Below are 24,963 nucleotides of genomic sequence, written 5' to 3'. Positions count from 1 at the left end.
TCTGGACACAGACTGGATCTGGTGGCTACGGTGACCTCGGAATAAGAGAGAAACAGACAAATATTAGCGTAGATGCCATTCTTCTAATGATGTAGCAAGTACATAGGTTGTTATGGGAAGTGTTTCCGGTTCCGGTTTACCTAATTAATGCAGCCTAAAAATCCTTTAACGGATTTGGATAATAAAAGCATATTAGTATGTTATGTGTATGCCAGGTTAAAGAGATGGGTCTTTAATCTAGATTTAAACTGCAAGAGTGTGTCTGCCTCCCGAACAATGTTAGGTAGGTTATTCCAGAGTTTAGGCGCCAAATAGGAAAAGGATCTGCCGCCCGCAGTTGATTTTGATATTCTAGGTATTATCAAATTGCCTGAGTTTTGAGAACGTAGCGGACATAGAGGATTTTAATGTAAAAGGAGCTCATTCAAATACTGAGGTGCTAAACCATTCAGGGCTTTATAAGTAATAAGCAATATTTTAAAATCTATGCGATGCTTGATAGGGAGCCAGTGCAGTGTTGACAGGACCGGGCTAATATGGTCATACTTCCTGGTTCTAGTAAGAACTCTTGCTGCTGCATTTTGGACTAGCTGTAGTTTGTTTACTAAGCGTGCAGAACAACCACCCAATAAAGCATTACAATAATCTAACCTTGAGGTCATAAATGCATGGATTAACATTTCTGCATTTGACATTGAGAGCATAGGCCGTAATTTAGATTTATTTTTGAGATGGAAAAATGCAGTTTTACAAATGCTAGAAACTTGGCTTTCTAAGGAAAGATTGCGATCAAATAGCACACCTAGGTTCCTAACTGATGACGAAGAATTGACAGAGCAACCATCAAGTCTTAGACAGTGTTCTAGGTTATTACAAGCAGAGTTTTTAGGTCCTATAATTAACACCTCTGTTTTTTCAGACGTGAGTGATTGTTTGAGCGAGTGAGTGTGTGTCTGAGTGAGTGTGAGTGAGTGTGTGTGTCTGAGTGAGTGTGAGTGTGTGTGTGTGTGTGTGTGTGTGTGTGTGTGTGTGAGTGAGTGAGTGTGTGTGTGTATGAGCGAGTGTGTGATTGTCTTGAGTGAGTGTGAGTGAGTGTTTGTCTGAGTGAGTGAGTGAGTGAGTGAGTGAATGATTGTGTGTCTGAGTGAGTGTGTGTCTGAGTGAGTGAGTGAGTGTGTGTGTGTCTGAGTGAGTGAGTGTGTGTCTGAGTGAGTGTGTGTCTGAGTAAGTGTGAGTGAGTGAGTGTGTGTCTGAGTGAGTGAGTGAGTGTGTGTCTGATTGAGTGAGTGTGAGTGTGAGTGAGTGTCTGAGTTAGTGTCTGAGTGTGTGTGTCTGAGTGTGTGTGTCTGATTGAGTGAGTGTGTGTCTGATTGAGTCAGTGTGAGTGTGAGTGAGTGTGTGTGTGTGAGTGTGTGTGTGTGTGTGTGTGTGTGTGTGAGTGAGTGTGTGAGTGAGTGAGTGAGTGTGTGTGAGTGAGTGTGTGATTGTCTTGAGTGAGTGTGAATGAGTGTTTAACTGAGTGAGTGAGTGAGTGAATGATTGTGTCTGAGTGAGTGTGTGTCTGAGTGAGTGAGTGTGTGTCTGAGTGAGTGTGTGTCTGAGTGAGAGAGCGTGTGTCTGAGTGAGTGAGTGAGCGAGCGAGTGAGTTAGTGTCTGAGTGTGTGTGTCTGATTGAGTAAGTGTGTGTCTGATTGAGTGAGTGTGTGTCTGAGCGAGTGAGTGTGTGTCTGAGCGAGTGAGTGTGTGTCTGAGTGAGTGAGTGTGTGTCTGAGTGAATGAGTGTGTGTCTGAGTGAGTGTGTGTCTGAGTGTCTGTCTGAGTGAGTGAGTGAGTGAGTGTGTGTCTGAGTGAGTGAGTGAGTGAGTGAGTGTGTGTCTGAGTGAGTGAGTGTGTCTGAATGAATGAGTATGTGTGTGTGTGAGTGAGTGAGTGTGTGTCTGAGTGAGTAAGTGTCTGAGTGAGTGAGTGTGTGTCTGAGTGAGTAAGTGTCTGAGTGAGTGAGTGTGTGTCTGAGTGAGTAAGTGTCTGAGTGAGTGAGTGTGTGTCTGCGTGAGTGTGTGTCTGAGTGAGTAAGTGTGAGTTAGTGAGTGAGTGTGTGTCTGAGTGAGTGAGTGTGTGTCTGAGTGAGTGTGTGTCTGAGTAAGTGTGAGTGAGTGAGTGTGTGTCTGAGTGAGTGAGTCTGTGTCTGAGTGAGTGAGTGTCTGAGTGAGCGAGCGAGTGAGTTAGTGTCTGAGTGTGTGTGTCTGATTGAGTGAGTGTGTGTCTGATTGAGTGAGTGTGTGTGTGTGTGTGTGTGTGAGTGAATGTGTGAGTGAGTGTTTGACTGAGTGAGTGAGTGAGTGAATGATTGTGTCTGAGTGAGTGTGTGTCTGAGTGAGTGAGTGAGTGTGTGTGTGTCTGAGTGAGTGAGTGTGAGTGAGTGTGTGTCTGAGTGAGTGTGTGTGTCTGAGTGAGTGAGTGTGTGTCTGAGTGAGTGAGTGAGTGAGTGAGCGAGCGAGTTAGTGTCTGAGTGTGTGTGTCTGATTGAGTGGGTGAGTGAGCGAGCGAGTGAGTTAGTGTCTGAGTGTGTGTGTCTGATTGAGTGAGTGTGTGTCTGATTGAGTGAGTGTGTGTCTGAGCGAGTGAGTGTGTGTCTGAGCGAGTGAGTGTGTGTCTGAGCAAGTGAGTGTGTGTCTGAGCGAGTGAGTGTGTGTCTGAGCGAGTGAGTGTGTGTCTGAGTGAGTGTGTGTCTGAGTGAGTGTGTGTGAGTGTGTGTCTGAGTGAGTGTGTGTCTGAGTGAGTGTCTGTCTGAGTGAGTGAGTGAGTGTGTGTGTGTCTGATTGAGTGAGTGTGTGTCTGAGCGAGTGAGTGTGTGTCTGAGTGAATGAGTGTGTGTCTGAGTGAGTGTGTGTGAGTGTGTGTCTGAGTGAGTGTGTGTCTGAGTGAGTGTCTGTCTGAGTGAGTGAGTGAGTGTGTGTGTGTGAGTGTGTGAGTGAGTGTGTGTCTGAGTGAGTGAGTGTGTGTCTGAGTGAGTAAGTGTCTGAGTGAGTGAGTAAGTGTCTGAGTGAGTGAGTGTGTGTCTGAGTGAGTGAGTGTGAGTGAGTGAGTGTGCGTGTGTCTGAGTGAGTGTGCGTGTCTGAGTGAGTGAGTGAGTGAGTGAGTGTGAGTGAGTGAGTGTTTGTCTGAGTGAGTAAGTGTGTGTCTGAGTGAGTGCGTGTGTGTCTGAGTGAGTGCGTGTGTGTCTGAGTGAGTGAGTGCGTGTCTGAGTGAGTGTGTGCGAGTGAGTGAGTGAGTGTCTGAATGAGTGTGTGTCTGAGTGAGTGAGTGTGTGTGTGTGTGTCTGTGTGAGTGTGCGTGTGTCTGAGTGAGTGAGTGTGTCTGAGTGAGTGTGCGTGTGTCTGAGTGAGTGAGTGTGTGTCTGAGTGAGTGAGTGTGTGTCTGAGTGAGTGTGTGTGAGTGTGTGTCTGAGTGAGTGTGTGTCTGAGTGAGTGTCTGAGTGAGTGAGTGAGTGAGTGTGTGTGTGTGAGTGAGTGAGTGTGTGTCTGAGTGAGTGAGTGTGTGTCTGAGTGAGTAAGTGTCTGAGTGAGTGAGTGTGTGTCTGAGTGAGTGAGTGTGTGTCTGAGTGAGTGAGTGTGCGTGTGTCTGAGTGAGTGAGTGTGTGTCTGAGTGAGTGAGTGAGTGAGTGTGAGTGAGTGAGTGTTTGTCTGAGTAAGTAAGTGTGTGTCTGAGTGAGTGCGTGTGTGTCTGAGTGAGTGAGTGCGTGTCTGAGTGAGTGTGTGCGAGTGAGTGAGTGAGTGAGTGTCTGAATGAGTGTGTGTCTGAGTGAGTGTCTGAATGAGTGTGTGTCTGTGTGAGTGTGCGTGTGTCTGAGTGAGTGAGTGTGTCTGAGTGAGTGTGCGTGTGTCTGAGTGAGTGAGTGTGTGTCTGAGTGAGTGAGTGTGTGTCTGAGTGAGTGAGTGAGTGTGTGTGAGTGAATGTGTGTGAGTGAGTGAGAGTGAGTGAGTGTGTGTCTGAGTGAGTGAGTGTCTGAGAGAGTGAGTGTGTGTGAGTGAGTGAGTGTGTGTCTGAGTGCGTGTGAGTGAGTGAGTGTGTGAATGAGTGTGTCTGAGTGAGTGTGTGTCTGTGTGAGTGAGTGTGTGTCTGACTGAGTGTGTGTCTGAGTGAGTGAGTGTGTGTCTGAGTGAGTGAGTGAGTGAGTGTGTGTCTGAGTGAGTGTGTGTGTCTCTGAGTGAGTGAGTGTGTGTCTGAGTGAGTGAGTGTGTCTCTGAGTGAGTGAGTGTGTGTCTGAGTGAGTGAGTGAGTGTGTGTCTGAGTGAGTGTGTGTGTCTCTGAGTGAGTGAGTGTGTGTCTGAGTGAGTGAGTGTTTGTCTGAGTGAGTGTGTGTCTGATTGAGTGAGTGTAGGTGAATGTGTGAGAGTGAGTGAGTGAGTGTGTGTCTGAGTGAGTCTGTATCTGAGTGAGTGAGTGTCTGAATGAGTGTGTGTCTGAGTGTGTGAGTGCAGGTGAGTGTGTCTCTGAGTGAGTGAGTGAGTGAGTGAGTGCGTGTCTGAGTGAGTGAGTGTGAGTGAGTGTGTGTCTAAGTGAGTGAGTGTTTGTCTGATTGAGTGAGTGTAGGTGAGTGAGTGAGTGAGTGTGTGTGAGTGTGTGTCTAAGTGAGTCTGTATCTGAGTGAGTGAGTGTCTGAATTAGTGTGTGTCTGAGTGAGTGATTGTGTGTCTGAGTGAATGAGTGTGTGTGTGTGTCTGAGTGAGTGAGTAAGTGAGTGTGTGTCTGAGTGAGTGAGTGAGTGAGTGAGTTTGTGTGTCTGAGTGAGTGAGTGTGTGTCTGAGTGGATGAGTGTGTGTCTGAGTGAGTGCAGGTGAGTCTGTGTCTGAGTGAGTGTGTGTTTCTGGGTGAGTGAGTGAGTGAGTGTGTGTCTGAGTGAGTGAGAGTGAGTGTTTGTCTGAGTGAGTGAGTGTCTGAGTGAGTGAGTGTGTGTGTGTGTGTGTGTGTGTGTGTCTGAGTGTGTGAGTGTGTGTCTGAGTGAGTGTCTGAGTGAGTGTGTGTCTGAGTGAGTGAGTGAGTGAGTGAGTGTGTGTGTCTGAGTGAGTGAGCGTGTGTCTGAGTGGATGAGTGTGTGTCTGAGTGAGTGCAGGTGAGTCTGTGTCTGAGTGAGTGTGTGTTTCTGGGTGAGTGAGTGAGTGAGTGTGTGTCTGAGTGAGTGAGAGTGAGTGTTTGTCTGAGTGAGTGAGTGTCTGAGTGAGTGAGTGTGTGTGTGTGTGTGTGTGTCTGAGTGTGTGAGTGTGTGTCTGAGTGAGTGTCTGAGTGAGTGTGTGTCTGAGTGAGTGAGTGAGTGAGTGAGTGTGTGTGTCTGAGTGAGTGAGCGTGTGTCTGAGTGGATGAGTGTGTGTCTGAGTGAGTGCAGGTGAGTCTGTGTCTGAGTGAGTGTGTGTTTCTGGGTGAGTGAGTGAGTGTGTGTCTGAGTGAGTGAGAGTGAGTGTTTGTCTGAGTGAGTGAGTGTCTGAGTGAGTGAGTGTGTGTGTGTGTGTGTGTGTCTGAGTGTGTGAGTGTGTGTCTGAGTGAGTGTCTAAGTGAGTGTGTGTCTGAGTGAATGTGTGTGTGTTAGTGTGTGCCTGAGTGTTTGAGCGTGTGTGAGTGTGTGTCTGAGTGAGTGAGTGTGTGTCAGAATAAATGAGTGTGTGTGTGTGTGTGTCTGAGTTAGGGATTGTGTGTCTGAGTGAGTTTGTGTTTGAGTGAGTGATGTGTGTCTGAGTGATTGAGTGTGTGCCTGAGTGAGTGTGTGTCTGAGTGAGTGTGTGTGTGTGTAGTAGTAGCCCTTTATTATGAGGGGCCGTACAAGCCGTAATTCATGCTGGCACTGTCACACACTTACATTCTCCATTCACACACATACATTCTCCTTTCACAATCATATATTCTTGCTTTCACACACTTACAATGTCCTTTCACATACATATATTCTTGCTTTCACACACTTACATTCTCCTTTCACATACATATATTTCTACCTTTTTTGGTATCCATTACTTCCTGTTTAAGCAGGAAGTCACTCTCAGACCAGGAAATAGATGTGCAAGACCTGCTCAGCTCTTCCTTGCAATTTTATTAAATGTTTATTTTGCTCTTTTACTGGCTAAAACTAACCTTGAACAAACAAACAAACAAACAAGCAAAAAATATATGCAACATGAAGCAAGTGCACAAAACAAAAACATCAGATGGGCTGAATGAATATTTTATTATTACTATTTATTATTATTAGTTTTATTTCCTTAATTATATGTGTGTCTGCACTATGTTTGTTCTTTCTATACTGGAAGCTCCTGACGAAATTTCTTCTGTGTGTAAACACTTGGCAATAAAGCTCTTTCTGATTCTGATGAAAATGCAAATTCAATCTCTGACAGCAGGTTGCACTTATAGAACACTAGTCTAGCACTGAGTTTTTGCGCTTATAATACGTCTATCTGGCAACACGACTGAGGCTGAGCTTGTGTCCATGAGGCCATGTAACCTTTTCATGATGATAATATTTATTTATAGCTTACTGAAATATTTCTGCGGCTGCCTCATCTACCTCAGCCATGCTGACCAAGACCTGTCCCGGTGACCCTGATCGTGCCTAACCTGCCTTTAGTTTCCACTATACTCCTTCCGTTTCAACTAAACTCCTTCCGTTTCCACTATACTCTCAGAATCAGAATCAAAATGAGCTTTATTGCCAGGTATGTTTACACATATGAGGAATTTTTTTTCCCTGACAGAAGTGCCGCAGTGCAACAATGTCGGTGACAGAACAAAAAAAAAAAAAAAAAAAAAACATAATGAAAGAATTGTAAAAAAAAAATACAAATAAGTAGGTAAGGAATCACAATATACAATTGACAATTGTAGGCAGGTATATTACAAAAAGCAATATGTATGTACAGTTATATTATTTGCAAAAAATAATATCTTTAAGTGTAAACCAAGTATGTGTGTTAGATAAATAAGTGTATGTGTATATAAATATAAAGTATAGTGTGTTCCACAGTTATTACCAAGTTTTCATTAGATGGATTGCCTGAGGGAAGAAACTGTTCCTGTGTCTGGTCGTTCTGGTGCTCAGTGCTCTGTAGCGTCGACCAGATGGCAACAGTTCAAAGAGGGAGTGTGCTGGATGTGAGGGGTCCAGAGTGATTTTACTGGCCCTTTTGCTCACTCTGGATAAGTACAGTTCTTGAATAGAAGGGACGGTTGTACCGATGATTCGCTCAGCAGTCCGGACTACCCTCTGTAGTCTTCTGAGGTCAGATTTAGAAGCTGATCTGAACCAGACAGTTACTGAAGTGCAGAGGATGGATTCAATGATGGTGGAGTAGAACTGTTTCAGCAGATCCTGTGGCAGATTAAACTTCCTCAGCTGGCGAAGGAAGTACAACCTCTGCTGGGCCTTTTTCACAATGGAGTCAATTTGAATGTCCCACTTCAGGTCCTGAGAAATAGTGGTGCCCAGGAACCTGAATGACTCCACTGCAGTCACAGTGCTGTTCATGATGGTGAGTGGGGGGAGTGCAGGGGGGTTTCTCCTGAAGTCCACTATCATCTCCACTGTTTTGAGCGTGTTAAGCTCCAGGTTGTTGAGAGTGCACCAGACAGCCAGCTCTTTAACCTCCTGTCTGTAAGCAGACTTGTCACCGTCCTGAATGAGGCCGATGAGTGTGGTGTCATCTCCAAACTTCAGGAGCTTGACAGAGGGGTCCTTAGATGTGCAATCGTTAGTGTACAGGGAGAAGAGCAGTGGGGAGAGAACACAGCCCTGGGGAGCTCCGGTGCTGATTGTACGGGTGCTGGATGTGTATTTTCCCAGCCTCACTAGCTGCTTCCTGTCTGTCAGGAAGCTGTTGATCCACTGACAGACGGAGGTGGGCACAGAGAGCTGAGTTAGTTTGGGCAGGAGGAGGTTTGGGATGATCGTGTTAAAGGCGGAGCTGAAGTCCACAAACAGGATCCTCACACAAGTCCCCGTTCTGTCTAGGTGTTGCAGAATATAATGCAGTCCAATGTTTACCGCATCATCCACAGACCTGTTTGCTCTATAGGCAAACTGAAGAGGATCCAGCAAGGGTCCAGTAATGTCCTTCAGTGTTTTCTCTACTTCCTGTTGGCCTTCTGTAGCAAATTGTAGCTCCGTGTAGCTGTTTTTATTTTATTTTTTTCTCTAGAATCTTTATCTTACTATCACTCTCTGTTTTTTAAAGTGGTAAAATATAACTTAATTCACACCATATTTCTGATATTATCGATCAATCTTATCAGATTAACTTTGATCGTTCACTTTTATTTTATTTACGTGAGTGCAGTACACCTGCAAAGCGTTAGCACTCGTTAGCTTGTCATTAGCGTTTTCATTCGAACCTATCGCTGTTTTCTTTTCTCCTCTCCCTCGCTCCAGTTTTTCACAAGTTCATCAAACAACCGCAGTAAGAATTTTCATCAAGCACGGTGAGTAATGGCTTCTCCTATCATTGTTTCTTGCACCTCTTGCCACATGTACAGTTTATCTATCTCTGTCGCTGATGAGGGATTCACATGTGATAAATGCAGGGAAATAGTTAGGCTGACAGAGAAGATTTCAGAATTAGAGACACGCATCCAAACTTTAATTGAGGACAGTAAGAATGTTAGGGCTCTAGATATGGCTTTGGATGCGTCTAGCTCAGGGATTCCTGTACATTGTCCGGATCCGGAAACAGAGCCCCTGCAGCAGGGCAACTGGGTGACGGTGAGGCAGCGTAGTCGTGGGTCAAAACACCGCTCTTCTGTTCCGATCAAAACATTAAACAGGTTCTCCCCACTCAGTGATGCACCCACTGAGAAACCTGATGAAAGTGCTCTAGTTATTGGTGATTCTATTGTACGGAACGTGAATATAGAGACACCAGCCACCATAGTCAAATGTTCACCGGGAGCCAGAGCGCCTGACATCTTGGCAAATTTAAAAGTGCTGGCTAATGCTAAACGTAAATACAGTAAGATTGTTATTCATGCCGGCGCTAATGATGTTCGACTTCGCCAGTCGGAGATCACTAAAAATAACATTAAAGAGGTGTGTGAACTTGCAAGCACGATGTCAGACACTGTAATATGCTCTGGTCCCCTCCCTGCTTACCGTGGTGATGAGATGCATAGCAGATTGTCATCACTCAATGGCTGGATGTCTAAGTGGTGCCCACAGAATAACATAGGTTTCATAGACAATTGGACGAGCTTTTGGGGCAGACCTGACCTGTTTAAAAGAGATGGTCTTCATCCCTCCTGGGGTGGCGCCACTCTTCTCTCTAGAAATATGGCAAATAGTCTTAGTGTTTATACTTGACTAACTGGGGCCCAGGTCAGGAAGCAGACAGACTGGCTAAACCGACCGTCTGCTAGCTGCCTCCCGTCACAGAGGTCAGTTAATTCTCAGCACAAAGAGACTTTTTCACCTAGATATCACACTATAGAGACTGTGTCTGTTCCCCGAACTAGAAAATACAAAAAACGTCCAAACCAAGTTAAGATTAACAATTTAATTGAGGTTCAACAAATAAAAAACAGAAGCAATATGGATAAACAAATGATAAAGCTTGGCTTATTGAATATCAGATCCCTTTCTACGAAAACACTTTTTGTAAATAATATGATCACTGATCATAATATAGATGTACTCCGTTTGACAGAAACCTGGCTAAAACCTGATGATTACATTATTTTAAATGAGTCCACCCCCCAAGATTACTGTTATAAACATGAGCCATGTCTAAAAGGCAAAGGTGGAGGTGTTGCTTCAATTTATAACAACGTTTTCAGGATTTCTCAGAGGGCAGGCTTCAAGTATAACTCATTTGAAGTAATGGTACTTCATATAACATTATCCAAAGAAACAAATGTTAATGATAAATCCCCTGTTATGTTTGTACTGGCTACTGTATACAGGCCACCAGGGCACCATACAGACTTTATTAAAGAGTTTGGTGATTTTACATCCGAGTTAGTTCTGGCTGCAGATAAAGTTTTAATAGTTGGTGATTTTAATATCCATGTTGATAATGAAAACGATGCATTGGGATCAGCATTTATAGACATTCTGAACTCTATTGGTGTTAGACAACACGTTTCAGGACCTACTCATTGTCGAAATCATACTCTAGATTTAATACTGTCACATGGAATTGATGTTGATGGTGTTGAAATTATTCAGCCAAGTGATGATATCTCAGATCATTATTTAGTTCTTTGCAAAATTCATATAGCCAAAATTGTAAATTCTACTTCTTGTTACAAGTATGGAAGAACCATCACTTCTAACACAAAAGACTGCTTTTTAAGTTATCTTCCTGATGTATCCAAATTCCTTAGCATATCCAAAACCTCAGAACAACTTGATGATGTAACAGAAACTATGGACTCTCTCTTTTCTAGCACTTTAAATAAAGTTGCTCCTTTACGCTTAAGGAAGGTTAAGGAAAACAGTTTGACACCATGGTATAATGAGCATACTCGCACCCTAAAGAGAGCAGCCCGAAAAATGGAGCGCAGCTGGAGGAAAACAAAACTAGAGGTATTTCATATTGCTTGGCGGGAAAGTAACATATCCTACAGAAAAGCATTAAAAACTGCTAGATCCGATTACTTTTCTTCTCTTTTAGAAGAAAACAAACATAACCCCAGGTATTTATTCAATACAGTGGCTAAATTAACGAAAAATAAAGCCTCAACAAGTGTTGACATTTCCCAACACCACAGCAGTAATGACTTTATGAACTACTTTACTTCTAAAATCAATACTATTAGAGATAAAATTGCAACCATTCAGCCGTCAGCTACAGTATCACATCAGACAGTGCAATATAGATCCCCTGAGGAACAGTTCCACTCATTCTCTACTATCGGAGAGGAAGAATTGTATAAACTTGTTAAATCATCTAAACCAACAACATGTATATTAGACCCTATACCATCTAAGCTCCTGAAAGAGGTGCTTCCAGAAGTCATAGATCCTCTTCTGACTATTATTAATTCCTCATTGTCATTAGGACATGTCCCCAAAACCTTCAAACTGGCTGTTATTAAGCCTCTCATCAAAAAACCACAACTTGACCCCAAAGAACTAGTTAATTATAGACCAATCTCGAATCTCCCTTTTCTGTCCAAGATACTAGAAAAGGTGGTATCCACACAATTATATTCCTTCTTAGAGAAAAATGGTATATGTGAGGATTTCCAGTCAGGATTTAGACCGTATCATAGTACTGAGACTGCTCTTCTTAGAGTTACAAATGATCTGCTCTTATCATCTGATCGTGGGTGTATCTCTCTATTAGTTTTATTGGATCTTAGTGCTGCGTTTGACACAATTGACCACAACATTCTTTTGCATAGACTTGAATACTTTGTTGGCATCAGTGGAAGTGCATTAGCATGGTTTAAATCGTACTTATATGACCGCCATCAGTTCGTAGCAGTGAATGAAGATGTATCCTATCGATCACAAGTGCAGTATGGAGTACCTCAAGGCTCAGTACTAGGGCCGCTACTCTTCACGCTTTATATGTTACCCTTGGGAGATATCATCAGGAAACATGGTGTTAGCTTTCACTGTTATGCTGATGATACTCAGCTCTATATTTCTTCGCAGCCCGGTGAAACACACCAATTTGAAAAACTAATGGATTGCATAGTCGATATAAAAAACTGGATGACGAGTAATTTCTTACTGCTAAATTCTGAAAAAACAGAGGTGTTAATTATAGGACCTAAAAACTCTGCTTGTAATAACCTGGAACACTGTCTAAGACTTGATGGTTGCTCTGTCAATTCTTCATCATCAGTTAGGAACCTAGGTGTGCTACTTGATCGCAATCTTTCCTTAGAAAGCCACGTTTCTAGCATTTGTAAAACTGCATTTTTCCATCTCAAAAATATATCTAAATTACGGCCTATGCTCTCAATGTCAAATGCAGAAATGTTAATCCATGCATTTATGACCTCAAGGTTAGATTATTGTAATGCTTTATTGGGTGGTTGTTCTGCACGCTTAGTAAACAAACTACAGCTAGTCCAAAATGCAGCAGCAAGAGTTCTTACTAGAACCAGGAAGTATGACCATATTAGCCCGGTCCTGTCAACACTGCACTGGCTCCCTATCAAGCATCGCATAGATTTTAAAATATTGCTTATTACTTATAAAGCCCTGAATGGTTTAGCACCTCAGTATTTGAATGAGCTCCTTTTACATTATAATCCTCTACGTCCGCTACGTTCTCAAAACTCAGGCAATTTGATAATACCTAGAATATCAAAATCAACTGCAGGCGGCAGATCCTTTTCCTATTTGGCGCCCAAACTCTGGAATAACCTACCTAACATTGTTCGGGAGGCAGACACACTCTTGCAGTTTAAATCTAGATTAAAGACCCATCTCTTTAACCTGGCATACACATAACATACTAATATGCTTTTATTATCCAAATCCGTTAAAGGATTTTTAGGCTGCATTAATTAGGTAAACCGGAACCGGAAACACTTCCCATTACAACCTATGTACTTGCTACATCATTAGAAGAATGGCATCTACGCTAATATTTGTCTGTTTCTCTCTTGTTCCGAGGTCACCGTGGCCACCAGATCCAGTCTGTGTCCAGATCAGAGGACAGTATCCAGACCAGATGGTGGATCAGCACCTAGAAAGGACCTCTACATCCCTGAAAGACAGCGGAGACCAGGACAACTAGAGCCCCAGATACAGATCCCCTGTAAAGACCTTGTCTCAGAGGAGCACCAGGACAAGACCACAGGAAACAGAGGATTCTTCTGCACAATCTGACTTTGCTGCAGCCTGGAATAGAACTACTTGTTTCGTCTGGTCAGAGGAGAACTGGCCCCCCAACTGAGCCTGGTTTCTCCCAAGGTTTTTTTCTCCATTCTGTCACCGATGGAGTTTCGGTTCCTTGCCGCTGTCGCCTCTGGCTTGCTTAGTTGGGGACACTTCATCTACAGCGATATCGTTGACTTGATTGCAAATAAATGCACAGACACTATTTAACTGAACAGAGATGACATAACTGAATCCAATGATGAACTGCCTTTAACTCTCATTTTTGCATTATTGACACTGTTTTCCTAATGAATGTTGTTCAGTTGCTTTGACGCAATGTATTTTGTTTAAAGCGCTATATAAATAAAGGTGACATTGACATTGACCTGCACCAGTGAGCCTGTAGTCATTAAGTCATGCAATTTTGGGTTTGTTTGGGATGGGGATGATGGTTGATCGTTTGAAGCATGAAGGGACTTCGCACAGCTCCAGCGAACTGTTGAAGATCTGTGTGAAGATGGGGGCCAGCTGGTCAGCACAGGATTTCAGACAGGCTGGCGTAACACAATCTGGGCCTGGTGCTTTTTTCCTTTTCTGCTTCCGGAAGACCTTGCACACTGCATCCTTGCTTATCTGAATTGCAGGTGTGGGGGAGAGGGGGATGCAGGAGGTGTGAATGGTGAGAGCGGTTGTTTGGAGAGGTGTTCAGGGCGGGTTGCAGGAGCTGTTAATGGTGTGAACGGTTGTTTGGAGAGGTGTTCAGGGCGGGTTGCAGGAGTTGTTAATGGTGTGAACGGTTGATTGGAGAGGTGTTCAGGGCGGGTTGCAGGAGTTGTTAATGGTGTGAATGGTTGTTTGGAGAGGTGTTCAGGATGGGTTGCAGGAGTTGTTAATGGTGTGAACGGTTGTGTGGAGAGGTGTTCAGGATGGGTTGCAGGAGTTCTGAATGGTGTGAACGGTTGTTTGGAGAGGTGTTCAGGGTGGGTTGCAGGACTTGTGAATGGTGTGAGTGGTTGTTTGGAGAGGTGTTCAGGGTGGGTTGCAGGAGTTGTTAATGGTGTGAACGGTTGTGTGGAGAGGTGTTCAGGATCGGTTGCAGGAGTTGTTAATTGTGTGAACGGTTGTTTGGAGAGGTGTTCAGGATGGGTTGCAGGAGTTGTTAATGGTGTGAACGGTTGTTTGGAGAGGTGTTCAGGATGGGTTGCAGGAGTTGTTAATTGTGTGAACGGTTGTTTGGAGAGGTGTTCAGGGCGGGCTGCAGGAGTTGTTAATGGTGTGAATGGTTGTTTGGAGAGGTGTTCAGGATGGGTTGCAGGAGTTGTTAATGGTGTGAACGGTTGTGTGGAGAGGTGTTCAGGATGGGTTGCAGGAGTTCTGAATGGTGTGAACGGTTGTTTGGAGAGGTGTTCAGGGTGGGTTGCAGGACTTGTGAATGGTGTGAGTGGTTGTTTGGAGAGGTGTTCAGGGTGGGTTGCAGGAGTTGTTAATGGTGTGAACGGTTGTGTGGAGAGGTGTTCAGGATCGGTTGCAGGAGTTCTGAATGGTGTGAACGGTTGTTTGGAGAGGTGTTCTGGATGGGTTGCAGGAGTTGTTAATGGTGTGAGTGGTTGTTTGGAGAGGTGTTCAGGATGGGTTGCAGGAGTTGTTAATTGTGTGAACGGTTGTTTGGAGAGGTGCTCAGGGCGGGTTGCAGGAGTTGTTATTGGTGTGAACGGTTGTTTGTTCAGGGTGGGTTGCAGGAGTTGTTAATGGTGTGAACGGCTGTGTGGAGAGGTGTTCAGTGTGGGTTGCAGGAGTTGTTAAAGGTGTGAACGGTTGTTTGGAGAGGTGTTCAGAGTGGGTTGCAGGAGTTGTGAATGGTGTGAACGGTTGTTTGAAGAGGTGTTCAGGATGGGTTGCAGGAGTTGTGAATGGTGTGAACGGTTGTTTGGAGAGGTGTTCAGGATGGGTTGCAGGAGTTGTGAATGGTGTGAACGGTTGTTTGGAGAGGTGTACAGTGTGGGTTGCAGGAGTTGTTAATTGTGTGAACGGTTGTTTGGAGAGGTGTACAGTGTGGGTTGCAGGAGTTGTTAAAGGTGTGAACAGTTGTTTGGAGAGGTGTTCAGTGTGGGTTGCAGGAGTTGTGAATTGTGTGAACGGTTGTTTGGAGAGGTGTACAGGGTGGGTTGCAGGAGTTGTTAATGGTGTGAATGGTTGTTTGGAGAGGTGTTCAGGGTGGGTTGCAGCAGTTGTTAATGGTGTGAACGGTTGTTTGAAGAGGTGTTCAGGATGGGTTGCAGGAGTTGTGAATGGTGTGAACGGTTGTTTGGAGATGTATTCAGGGTGCGTTGCAGGAGTTGTTAATGGTGTGAACGGTCGTTTGGAGAGGTGTTCAGGGCGGGTTGCAGGAGTTGTGAATGGTGTGAACAGTTGTGAGGGGAGGTATTCAGAGTGGGTTGCAGGAGTTATGAATGGTGTGAACGGTTGTTTGGAGAGGTGTTCAGGGCGGGTTGCAGGAGTTGTGAATGGTGTGAACGGTTGTTTGGAGAGGTGTTCAGGGCGGGTTGCAGGAGTTGTTAATGGTGTGAACGGTTGTTTGGAGAGGTGTTCAGAGTGGGTTGCAGGAGTTGTGAATGGTGTGAATGGTTGTTTGGAGAGGTGTTCAGGGTGGGTTGCAGGAGTTGTTAATGGTGTGAATGGTTGTTTGGAGAGGTGTTCAGGGTGGGTTGCAGGAGTTGTTAATGGTGTGAACGGTTGTTTGAAGAGGTGTTCAGGGCGGGTTGCAGGAATTGTTACTGGTGTGAACGGTTGTTTGAAGAGGTGTTCAGGATGGGTTGCAGGAGTTGTGAATGGTGTGAACGGTTGTTTGGAGAGGTGTTCAGGGTGGGTTGCAGGAGTTGTGGATGGTGTGTACGGTTGTGTGGAGAGGTGTTCAGGGCGGGTTGCAGGAGTTGTGAATGGTGTGAACGGTTGTTTGGAGAGGTGTTCAGGGTGGGTTGCAGAAGTTGTTAATGGTGTGAACGGTTGTTTGGAGAGGTGTTCAGGGTGGGTTGCAAAAGTTGTTCCAGAATAATTTTTCTTTGCTACTCTGATCTCATTTTCCAGTGTGTATTTAGCCTGTTTATACAGGACATCGTCCCCCTTCCTGTAAGCATCTTCTTTGGCCTCACGGAGCTGTCTGAGTTTTGCAGTGAACCACGGTTTGTCATTGTTGTAATTTAGTTGAGTCCTGGTAGGAATACACATATTTTCACAGAAACTGATATAAGATGTCACAGTCTCTGTGAGCTCATCCATATCGGTGGCAGCAGCTTCAAAATCACTCCAGTCAGTGAGGTCAAAACGAGATTGTAAATCCTGCCCTGCTTCATTAGTCCATCTTTTTACAGTCCTTAATACAGGTTTAGCTGATTTTAATTTCTGCCTGTAGGTTGCAGCAGTTGTTAATGGTGTGAACGGTTGTTTGAAGAGGTGTTCAGGATGGGTTGCAGGAGTTGTGAATGGTGTGAACGGTTGTTTGGAGATGTATTCAGGGTGCGTTGCAGGAGTTGTTAATGGTGTGAACGGTCGTTTGGAGAGGTGTTCAGGGCGGGTTGCAGGAGTTGTGAATGGTGTGAATGGTTGTGAGGGGAGGTATTCAGAGTGGGTTGCAGGAGTTATGAATGGTGTGAACGGTTGTTTGGAGAGGTGTTCAGGGTGGGTTGCAGGAGTTGTGGATGGTGTGAACGGTTGTTTGTAGAGGTGTTCAGGGCGGGTTGCAGGAGTTGTTAATGGTGTGAACGGTTGTTTGGAGAGGTGTTCAGAGTGGGTTGCAGGAGTTGTGAATGGTGTGAATGGTTGTTTGGAGAGGTGTTCAGGGTGGGTTGCAGGAGTTGTTAATGGTGTGAATGGTTGTTTGGAGAGGTGTTCAGGGTGGGTTGCAGGAGTTGTGAATGGTGTGAACGGTTGTTTGGAGAGGTGTTCAGGGCGGGTTGCAGGAGTTGTTAATGGTGTGAACGGTTGTTTGGAGAGGTGTTCAGAGTGGGTTGCAGGAGTTGTGAATGGTGTGAATGGTTGTTTGGAGAGGTGTTCAGGGTGGGTTGCAGGAGTTGTTAATGGTGTGAATGGTTGTTTGGAGAGGTGTTCAGGGTGGGTTGCAGGAGTTGTTAATGGTGTGAACGGTTGTTTGAAGAGGTGTTCAGGGCGGGTTGCAGGAATTGTTACTGGTGTGAACGGTTGTTTGAAGAGGTGTTCAGGATGGGTTGCAGGAGTTGTGAATGGTGTGAACGGTTGTTTGGAGAGGTGTTCAGGGCGGGTTGCAGGAGTTGTGAATGGTGTGAACGGTTGTTTGGAGAGGTGTTCAGGGTGGGTTGCAGGAGTTGTTAATGGTGTGAATGGTTGTTTGGAGAGGTGTTCAGGGTGGGTTGCAGGAGTTGTGAATGGTGTGAATGGTTGTTTGGAGAGGTGTTCAGGGTGGGTTGCAGGAGTTGTGAATGGTGTGAATGGTTGTTTGGAGAGGTGTTCAGGGTGGGTTGCAGGAGTTGTTAATGGTGTGAATGGTTGTTTGGAGAGGTGTTCAGGGTGGGTTGCAGGAATTGTTACTGGTGTGAACGGTTGTTTGAAGAGGTGTTCAGGATGGGTTGCAGGAGTTGTGAATGGTGTGAACGGTTGTTTGGAGAGGTGTTCAGGATGGGTTGCAGGAGTTGTTAATGGTGTGAATGGTTGTTTGGAGAGGTGTTCAGGGTGGGTTGCAGAAGTTGTTAATGGTGTGAACGGTTGTTTGGAGAGGTGTTCAGGGTGGGTTGCAAAAGTTGTTCCAGAATAATTTTTCTTTGCTACTCTGATCTCATTTTCCAGTGTGTATTTAGCCTGTTTATACAGGACATTGTCCCCCTTCCTGTAAGCATCTTCTTTGGCCTCACGGAGCTGTCTGAGTTTTGCAGTGAACCACGGTTTGTCATTGTTGTAATTTAGTTGAGTCCTGGTAGGAATACACATATTTTCACAGAAACTGATATAAGATGTCACAGTCTCTGTGAGCTCATCCATATCGGTGGCAGCAGCTTCAAAATCACTCCAGTCAGTGAGGTCAAAACGAGATTGTAAATCCTGCCCTGCTTCATTAGTCCATCTTTTTACAGTCCTTAATACAGGTTTAGCTGATTTTAATTTCTGCCTGTAGGTCAGTATAAGATGAACCAGACAGTGATCAGAACGTCCCAAAGCTGCCCGTGGAATAGAGTGATATGCATCCTTAATTGTGATGTAACAGTGATCCAATATATTACTGTCTGGTGGGACATGTGATGTGTTGTCTGTATTTTGGCAGTTCAAGGGAGAGATTGGCTTTATTAAAGTCCCCGAGAATGATTAAAACAGAGTCCGTGTGTTGTTGTTCTGTCTCTGTGATCTGTTCAGAGAGTTTCTGTAAAGCCAAGTTTACATGCACTTGTGGAGGAATGTAAACACTCACCAGAATGAAGGTCCGGCAGATGGAGCGCGCTGTCCGGTATGGCGTCATTCGGCCAGGTTTCTGTGAAACACAGAGCAGCAGAGTGTGAGAAATCCTTATTTGTCCGAGAGAGCAGAGGGAGTTCATCCGTTTTGCTGGGTAGAGAGTGTAGATTTGCCAGATGGATGCTAGGCAATGGCGTTCCTGAGTCTGACGAGCGCAGTAAAACGTAGTAAAGTAAAACGTCTGAATAGTTGAAATCCGGTAAAATATCTTGTTGTGTGATCTGCCGAATGTTCAGCAGTTCATACCTGGTGAAACTTATTGCAGGAATATAACTAAAGACAGGACAAACTAAAAAAAAACACAAAAACAACTGCAGAGCACGTCACGGAGGCAGCCATCCTGTAACGGCGCCAAAAGTAAGACTCTCTCTCGCACATACATATATTCTATATATGTATCTGTGTATATGTATGTGAATGGAGAATGTATGTGTGTGTGAGAGTAGAAATATATGCATATCTGCCCACTGCTTCAATCATAACGGGCAGCTTTATGAGGCTTTGGACAGCTGTTCCCATTTTCTGAATTCTTCGATAACCCAGGGCAAAGCCTAATCCAATCAGCAGAACAACTGTTATCATGGTTCTGAATAGGTAGATATCTTCAATGTCCTCCACGGAAAGAGCCGCCAGACACACGACCCGTCATCTCTCCCACGCGTCCATCGTGTAGCCAGCTGCGAACGTTCAGGTTCCCCTGAACCCAAGCTTCTCGTCGAGAAGATGGTGTCAATTGTGTTGAGAGACCAGTTGATCACATACATGATTTTTCAGTTTGGAGAGCAGTGCAGAGAGACTCTCTCAGAAGTATTAGACAATAGACGGGATGAGAGAGCAAGCAGGGAAGGTAAGGGGAGGAGAGGGGGAAAATGTGTCCTCCTTCGCTGAGAGCCAAACGAGAAGGGTGAGTAAGTGAGTGTGTGTGTTTGTGAGTGTGTGTCTGAGTGAGTATGTGCCTGAGTAAGTTTGTCTGATTTAATCTAGATTTTAACTGCAAGATTGTGTCTGCCTCCCGAGCAATGTTAGGTAGGTTATTCCAGAGTTTAGGCGCCAAATAGGAAAAGGATCTGCCGCCTGCAGTTGATTTTGATATTCTAGGTATTATCAAATTGCCTGAGTTTTGAGAACGTAGCGGACGTAGAGGATTATAATGTAAAAGGAGCTCATTCAAATACTGAGGTGCTAAACCATTCAGGGCTTTATAAGTAATAAGCAATATTTTAAAATCTATACAATGTTAGATAGGGAGCCCGTGCAGTGTTGACAGGACCGGGCTAATATGGTCATACTTCCTGGTTCTAGTAAGAACTCTTGCTGCTAGGGCTGGGTACCGAACTTCGATGCCTTTATGGTATCGAACGAAAAACTTCGATACTATGAGTATCGAAAAATTATTTATCTTTCGGTGCCAAATTTCGGTTCCAAAAGAAAAGCGGCCATTTTTTTTTTTTTTGCCAAGCGGCTGTGTCTGTGTGAGCTTGTAGCATACGTGCATGTAAGAACCTAAATTCGCCGTGACTGGCTGTCCATCACCACGTGACGTGACGGGGAGGATTTCTGAAGATACTCGCAGTCACACAACACAAGTGTAGTTGTTTTTTCTCAAAACGTTTCCATATTACAATGCCAATGAGGTCTAAAGTGTGGCTACACTTAATAAAAGTGGATGCAGAGTCAGCAAAGTGCAACATATGCGATAAGAGCATTGCAACCAAAGCCAATTTAACTAACCATTTGTTTGGATGAGTGTTTTTCCACCCCTCCCTGTTTAGTTTGGTCTACTCCATTGCGTGTCTTGAAACACGCCCCCTTTCACGTTGTCTAAATAACAGAGAGAGAGACAGATTTATCCGGTACAGCGAATTCCTCTGAGCAGCAGGCCACTGTATACGTTCACTTGAAACACAACAGACTGTGTTTACGAGAATATTTGCAGAGACAATTATTTTGAGATAATTGTGTGTGTATGTGTTCATTCAGAATTTATGAAATGCAAAAGATGAATTCATTTTCTGTATGCGCATTGTCTGAAATGCTGCTCGCAGCACGTGCTTTGAATGAGTGAGCGCAAGCTCCGAACGCGCGCGAATTGTTTAAAACGCTTGAATCAGCAATATTTCGAAACAAGTGCAAATGATCAGCTACGATCCGTTTCACCCCTTCAAGCGAGTGAACAACGCGAATCAAGTTAGGAATTTTACATCACTATTCACGATAGCCCATTGGACTGGAAAACACAATAGCCCCGGGACGTGGGGCTAACGAGCCCTGCACCTCAGATCTATCCAGTTTGTGAAACACTGGTTTCGTTAAACAAAATAAATGATTATTTTAAAAGATTGACTCAAAAGAATCATCGGTTCACTAATCGGATCATGAACTTGTATTACTGAGCCAAAGATGATCTATTATTGAACATCTCGAATGAATAAAGACTTCAAGTTCATCTGTAAAGCACAAAAAGCTATCGTTTGAGTTTATAAACTTCTATTTCATGCATGATTCGTATGAATCTGCTAACTGAAGAATGTTTGTGTCTTGATGAGCCTGTATCGCTCACTAGGAGTCGCTAAATGAACAGCTGCTGTTCTTTTTTTCTTTTCTTTTTTTTCAACGGAGGATCAGTTGCCCTATTGGTTAAAATCCCCAAACTGTTTACTTAAATATTAAATTAATAAATGACATCAAAACAGGCGCGTTTGCATTATGATGTGGTGGGCTGCTGTGGGCCAGAAAGTCCAGGGCCACTTTTTGGTCCCAGTCCGCCCCTGAATGGCGCACCCCTATCCAAAACGCACAACCAGTTGTATTAATAATGTTATCCTGAGTGTGAAGTATTACCAGAATTTGTTTTAATTAAGGTGGAAAATCTAAGTTTTATGTTTAATGCATTTGTGTTGATGTTTAAATGGATTTTAAAACATATGGTATCGAAAAAAGTATCGTTAGGAACCGGTATCGAAACTGAGGTATCGAAATTGGCACTGGATCGAAAGATTTTGAACAATACCCAGCCCTACTTGCTGCTGCATTTTGCTGTTGTAGTAGAGTGAATAATCATGAAGCTCTCACTGTCTGCAGGCATCAGGAGAGTGGTGGTCTGAAGTCCTTCACGTCTCTGCTGGTGGTATCGTCTGATCTGGGTCAGCTCAGCTCCGTGCGGCTGGTCTGGAAGGATGAACTGGTCTGGTCCAGCTGGGTGAGGCGCGTCAGGAACATCATGAGCTGGAATGACTCTGATCAGGACATGGAGCTCAGCGTGTGGAGGATCCTTATCAAATCAGGAGAGAATCAGGAGAAGTGAGTTTCCACACAACACTGTATGAGAAAGAACATCTAAATATTTTGTTACCTTGGTACGTTTCTCGAATCACGCTTAAAGGGTTAGTTCACCCAAAATTGAAAATTAAGCCTTAAATTACTCACCCTGAAGTCATCCTAGGTATGACTTTCTTCTTTTAGATGAATCAAGTCAGAGTTATATTAAAAATCGTCTTTGATCTTTCAAGCTGTTGATGACTACCAGCGGGTATTGCACTGCATCAGTCCATGAGAATTTTTATAAAAAAGGGCATCCATTAAAAAAGTGTCTCACAGGGCTCAGGGGGGTGAACAAAGTACTCCTGTAGCGAATCGATGCATTTTTGTAAGAAAAATATCCATATTCAAAACATAATAATCACTTTAATCAAGCTTGCGCTCACTGTTATACACAGAAGCAGTTCTGCGAGCATGACGTATGGAGGTCAGTCCTGTGAAAACCAACGTTTGTTAAATCCTTGTTTTGTACTTCTAATTAGTGACCCGTGTTTATACTACCCGGGGTAGTTATACATTTAAGTACTGAGTAATATTAATTAACTACATGTACTTCCTATATGGTTAGGGTTAGGCTTAGGGTTACTTGCATGTAATTATGCGTTATTAATTGTAATTATAATAGTATGTACATGTAATACGTTTAATAAGGACACCTTAAAATAAAGTGTTAACAAAAAATTATATATATATGTGTGTTATAATATAAACATATTATATAATATATACATTTCAGAATGTAATTATTGAAATTGTATTCATTTCAATAGTGGACACGAAATCTATATTAGGATACTCCAGCCGCATTTGTAAAATGTAAAATTGGAAATTAGTTTTCTCCTGTTTTATACCATTATACACCAAAATACATTTTCAATTTCAAAAGTATATTTTACTGAGCTTCTCCATTTATAAAATATTTAGTATGTACTTTTTTGCTGTATGGGATCTTACAAAAATAAGTGTTTATAGCAGTGAATATATCAGTTGTGTCAGAATGACAGACGTGTTTGTTCACAATCACTTGAGTGTGCTGTCAGTATAACAGCATTGTGTTTCCTGATCTGATCAGACTGAAAACACTGCACTATTATATCAGTTCCAGCTGGACAAACTCACACATATTTCATCTACTGTAGGAGACTGGACAGGATTCACATTCACGCAGTTAACAAAATACAGTATAATGTCACTGTGATGCAGAAAAAAGATGAGCCTGACTGAAAAAGACAAGAACTAGACAGACAAACATCAGAAATGTGCCTTTATTAGAACTGTTTGGAGATGTAGTCATTCACCTTCGCCTGGCTCAGGTTTTCCATGTAATGACTTGTCAGGTTTCTGCAGGTTTGAAGAAGACGAATTTAAGACTTTTTTCAAGTAAATTGAAGGGATCAACATGTCCATATGGTCTCCAATGAGTTATAATAGAAACACTTCAACACTGGAAATGACTTTGTAAAATGAATTAAACAGCTGAAGTCTTGAATATCTCTGCTAACAATCACTAGATTGTGAAATAACTTTTACTGTATCTTCAGAATAATTTTTTTTTGAGAAATAATGCGTCACAGTTTAGCTAAATGTACTGTAATTTATTTGACTAAAATCTGAACTTTACTTAACTGAACTAAAGCAAACGATTGAGATAAGTAAATAGCATTTTAATCAGGACTGACAAAAACAAGCAAAATTTGCTGTCACAATGAAGTGAGTTTGATTAAAACAAGAACAAATACCTCCCAGCGGAGTCAGAGAAATCAACTTCATTCAAAACAAAAGTTTTCATCCTCAACTGGCAAATATTTGTTCTTGCTTTAATCAAACATGTTGTTCATTGTTTCAAGACTTTATAATTTCATTTAGCATCTCCAGTAAATGTATCTTGGTTTAAGGATATTCATAGATATTTGTATTGAAGATCAAAAATGTTAAAGGGGTCATATGATACGATTTAAAGTTTTCCTTTCTCTTTGGAGTGTTACAAGCTCTTGGTGCATAGACAGGATCTGTAAAGTTTAAAAGACTAAAGTCTCAAACTCAAAGAGATATTCTTTATTTAAGTTAAGACCCGTCCACGCCCTCCAAAAACACATCACTCTAACACGCCTCCACACGTCTACATCACTGTGTGGGAAGATTTGCATAACACTGCACTAATGTTCAAGAAAAGAAAGAAGGTGTAATTTGTTGTTGCCGCCATGTTGTACAGACGCGGTGTGTTTCACTGTGAAAGCAAAACTACGCAGTTTGGTCTTCCAAAAGAGGAAGATATCTGCTTTGTCATGGTCACTGAGGAACTGAATCAGCTTTCACCGGAGGAAGCGGCGTCCAGCCCGGGGTCATCACATATGATAGCTGCAAGCCCAACGGATGCTCACTGAATTCACCGAGAGTGAAACTACTGCTGAAGAGGACACGACTAGAAATCATGTTTATATCACGCTTATAATGGGTTTTATGTTTGTGCTTCTTCGCTCCGGCTGGACAAGGCATCACAGTATGTTAAGGGCCCTAATACATTCCAGTCATGCTTGAGGTATTTGGCCAATCACAACGCACTGGATAGCTGGCCAATCAGAGCCTTGTAAAATCGACCTGTTTGAGAAGACGGGGCATAGAGAAGAAACGATAATGTACATTATATGGAAAATGTTTTTTTTTTAACCTTAAACTGCATTTCATTACACCAAATAATGTTCTTTTTAGCATCATCATATAAGGCACACATTTAGTGCGGAGACATTATGAACTACTGCCCAGATGTTCAGCAGACGCTACATAACCAGCCGCACGAACGAGAAGCTGCTCTCATGATGGGAAGGGATTCGAGGACAGAGCTGTGCTAGCAATGTTTCAAGGTTAAAATAAATACAACATCAAACCAGTGTTATTCTGGTATCATTCAAATTCTATTAGTTCTAGATTTTCTTTTCCTATTTAAGGGTTAGTTATTTTAGCACATTATTGAACTACATGGAAATGAGATATGCCTCCTTGGAAAGCAGCTGAAATTAAGTAGTCTAATTTATTTGAGTTAAAATTGATTTCATTTCAGATAAAGACAAAATGTTTGAATGGATTTAGTTTTAGTTAAGTATAAGAACACAGACCGTCCCTCTTCCACCAGGTGCTGGTTCTGTGGCGTCTCTGGTGAAGCGTCTCGTCTCAGGATCTCGGAGGAGCAGGACTTCCCTCGCTGCCCGGACACACACAGCAGCGCTTCAACTCAGTCGGTTTATTAATGCAGTTCAAGTACTCCACACAAATTACATCTCTTTGCACAAAACCTTCTGAAATGTTACGTAAAAATGTTCAAAGTGAACAAAAATGTTGGTACTGTATAAAACACA

The 24,963-nt window shown here is 43.3% G+C and overlaps 1 protein-coding gene across 1 annotated transcript in view; it reads left to right on the top strand.

Annotated features, from left to right (window-relative positions):
• The window catches only part of LOC132133020 (hepatic triacylglycerol lipase-like), a 36,558-nt gene extending 11,595 nt beyond the window's left edge, over window positions 1-24,963 (top strand). Inside the window, exons 8-9 of the mRNA XM_059545673.1 lie at window positions 21,374-21,592; window positions 24,741-24,963. Coding sequence (XP_059401656.1) covers window positions 21,374-21,592; window positions 24,741-24,855 — 334 coding nt within the window. The 3' untranslated portion in view covers window positions 24,856-24,963. The remainder of the gene's footprint in view (window positions 1-21,373; window positions 21,593-24,740) is intronic.

The sequence above is a fragment of the Carassius carassius genome, chromosome 50 (assembly GCF_963082965.1).
Source record: "Carassius carassius chromosome 50, fCarCar2.1, whole genome shotgun sequence".
In the NCBI taxonomy this organism is placed as follows: Eukaryota; Metazoa; Chordata; class Actinopteri; order Cypriniformes; family Cyprinidae; genus Carassius; species Carassius carassius.
This window is presented reverse-complemented; position numbering and strand designations above follow the sequence as displayed.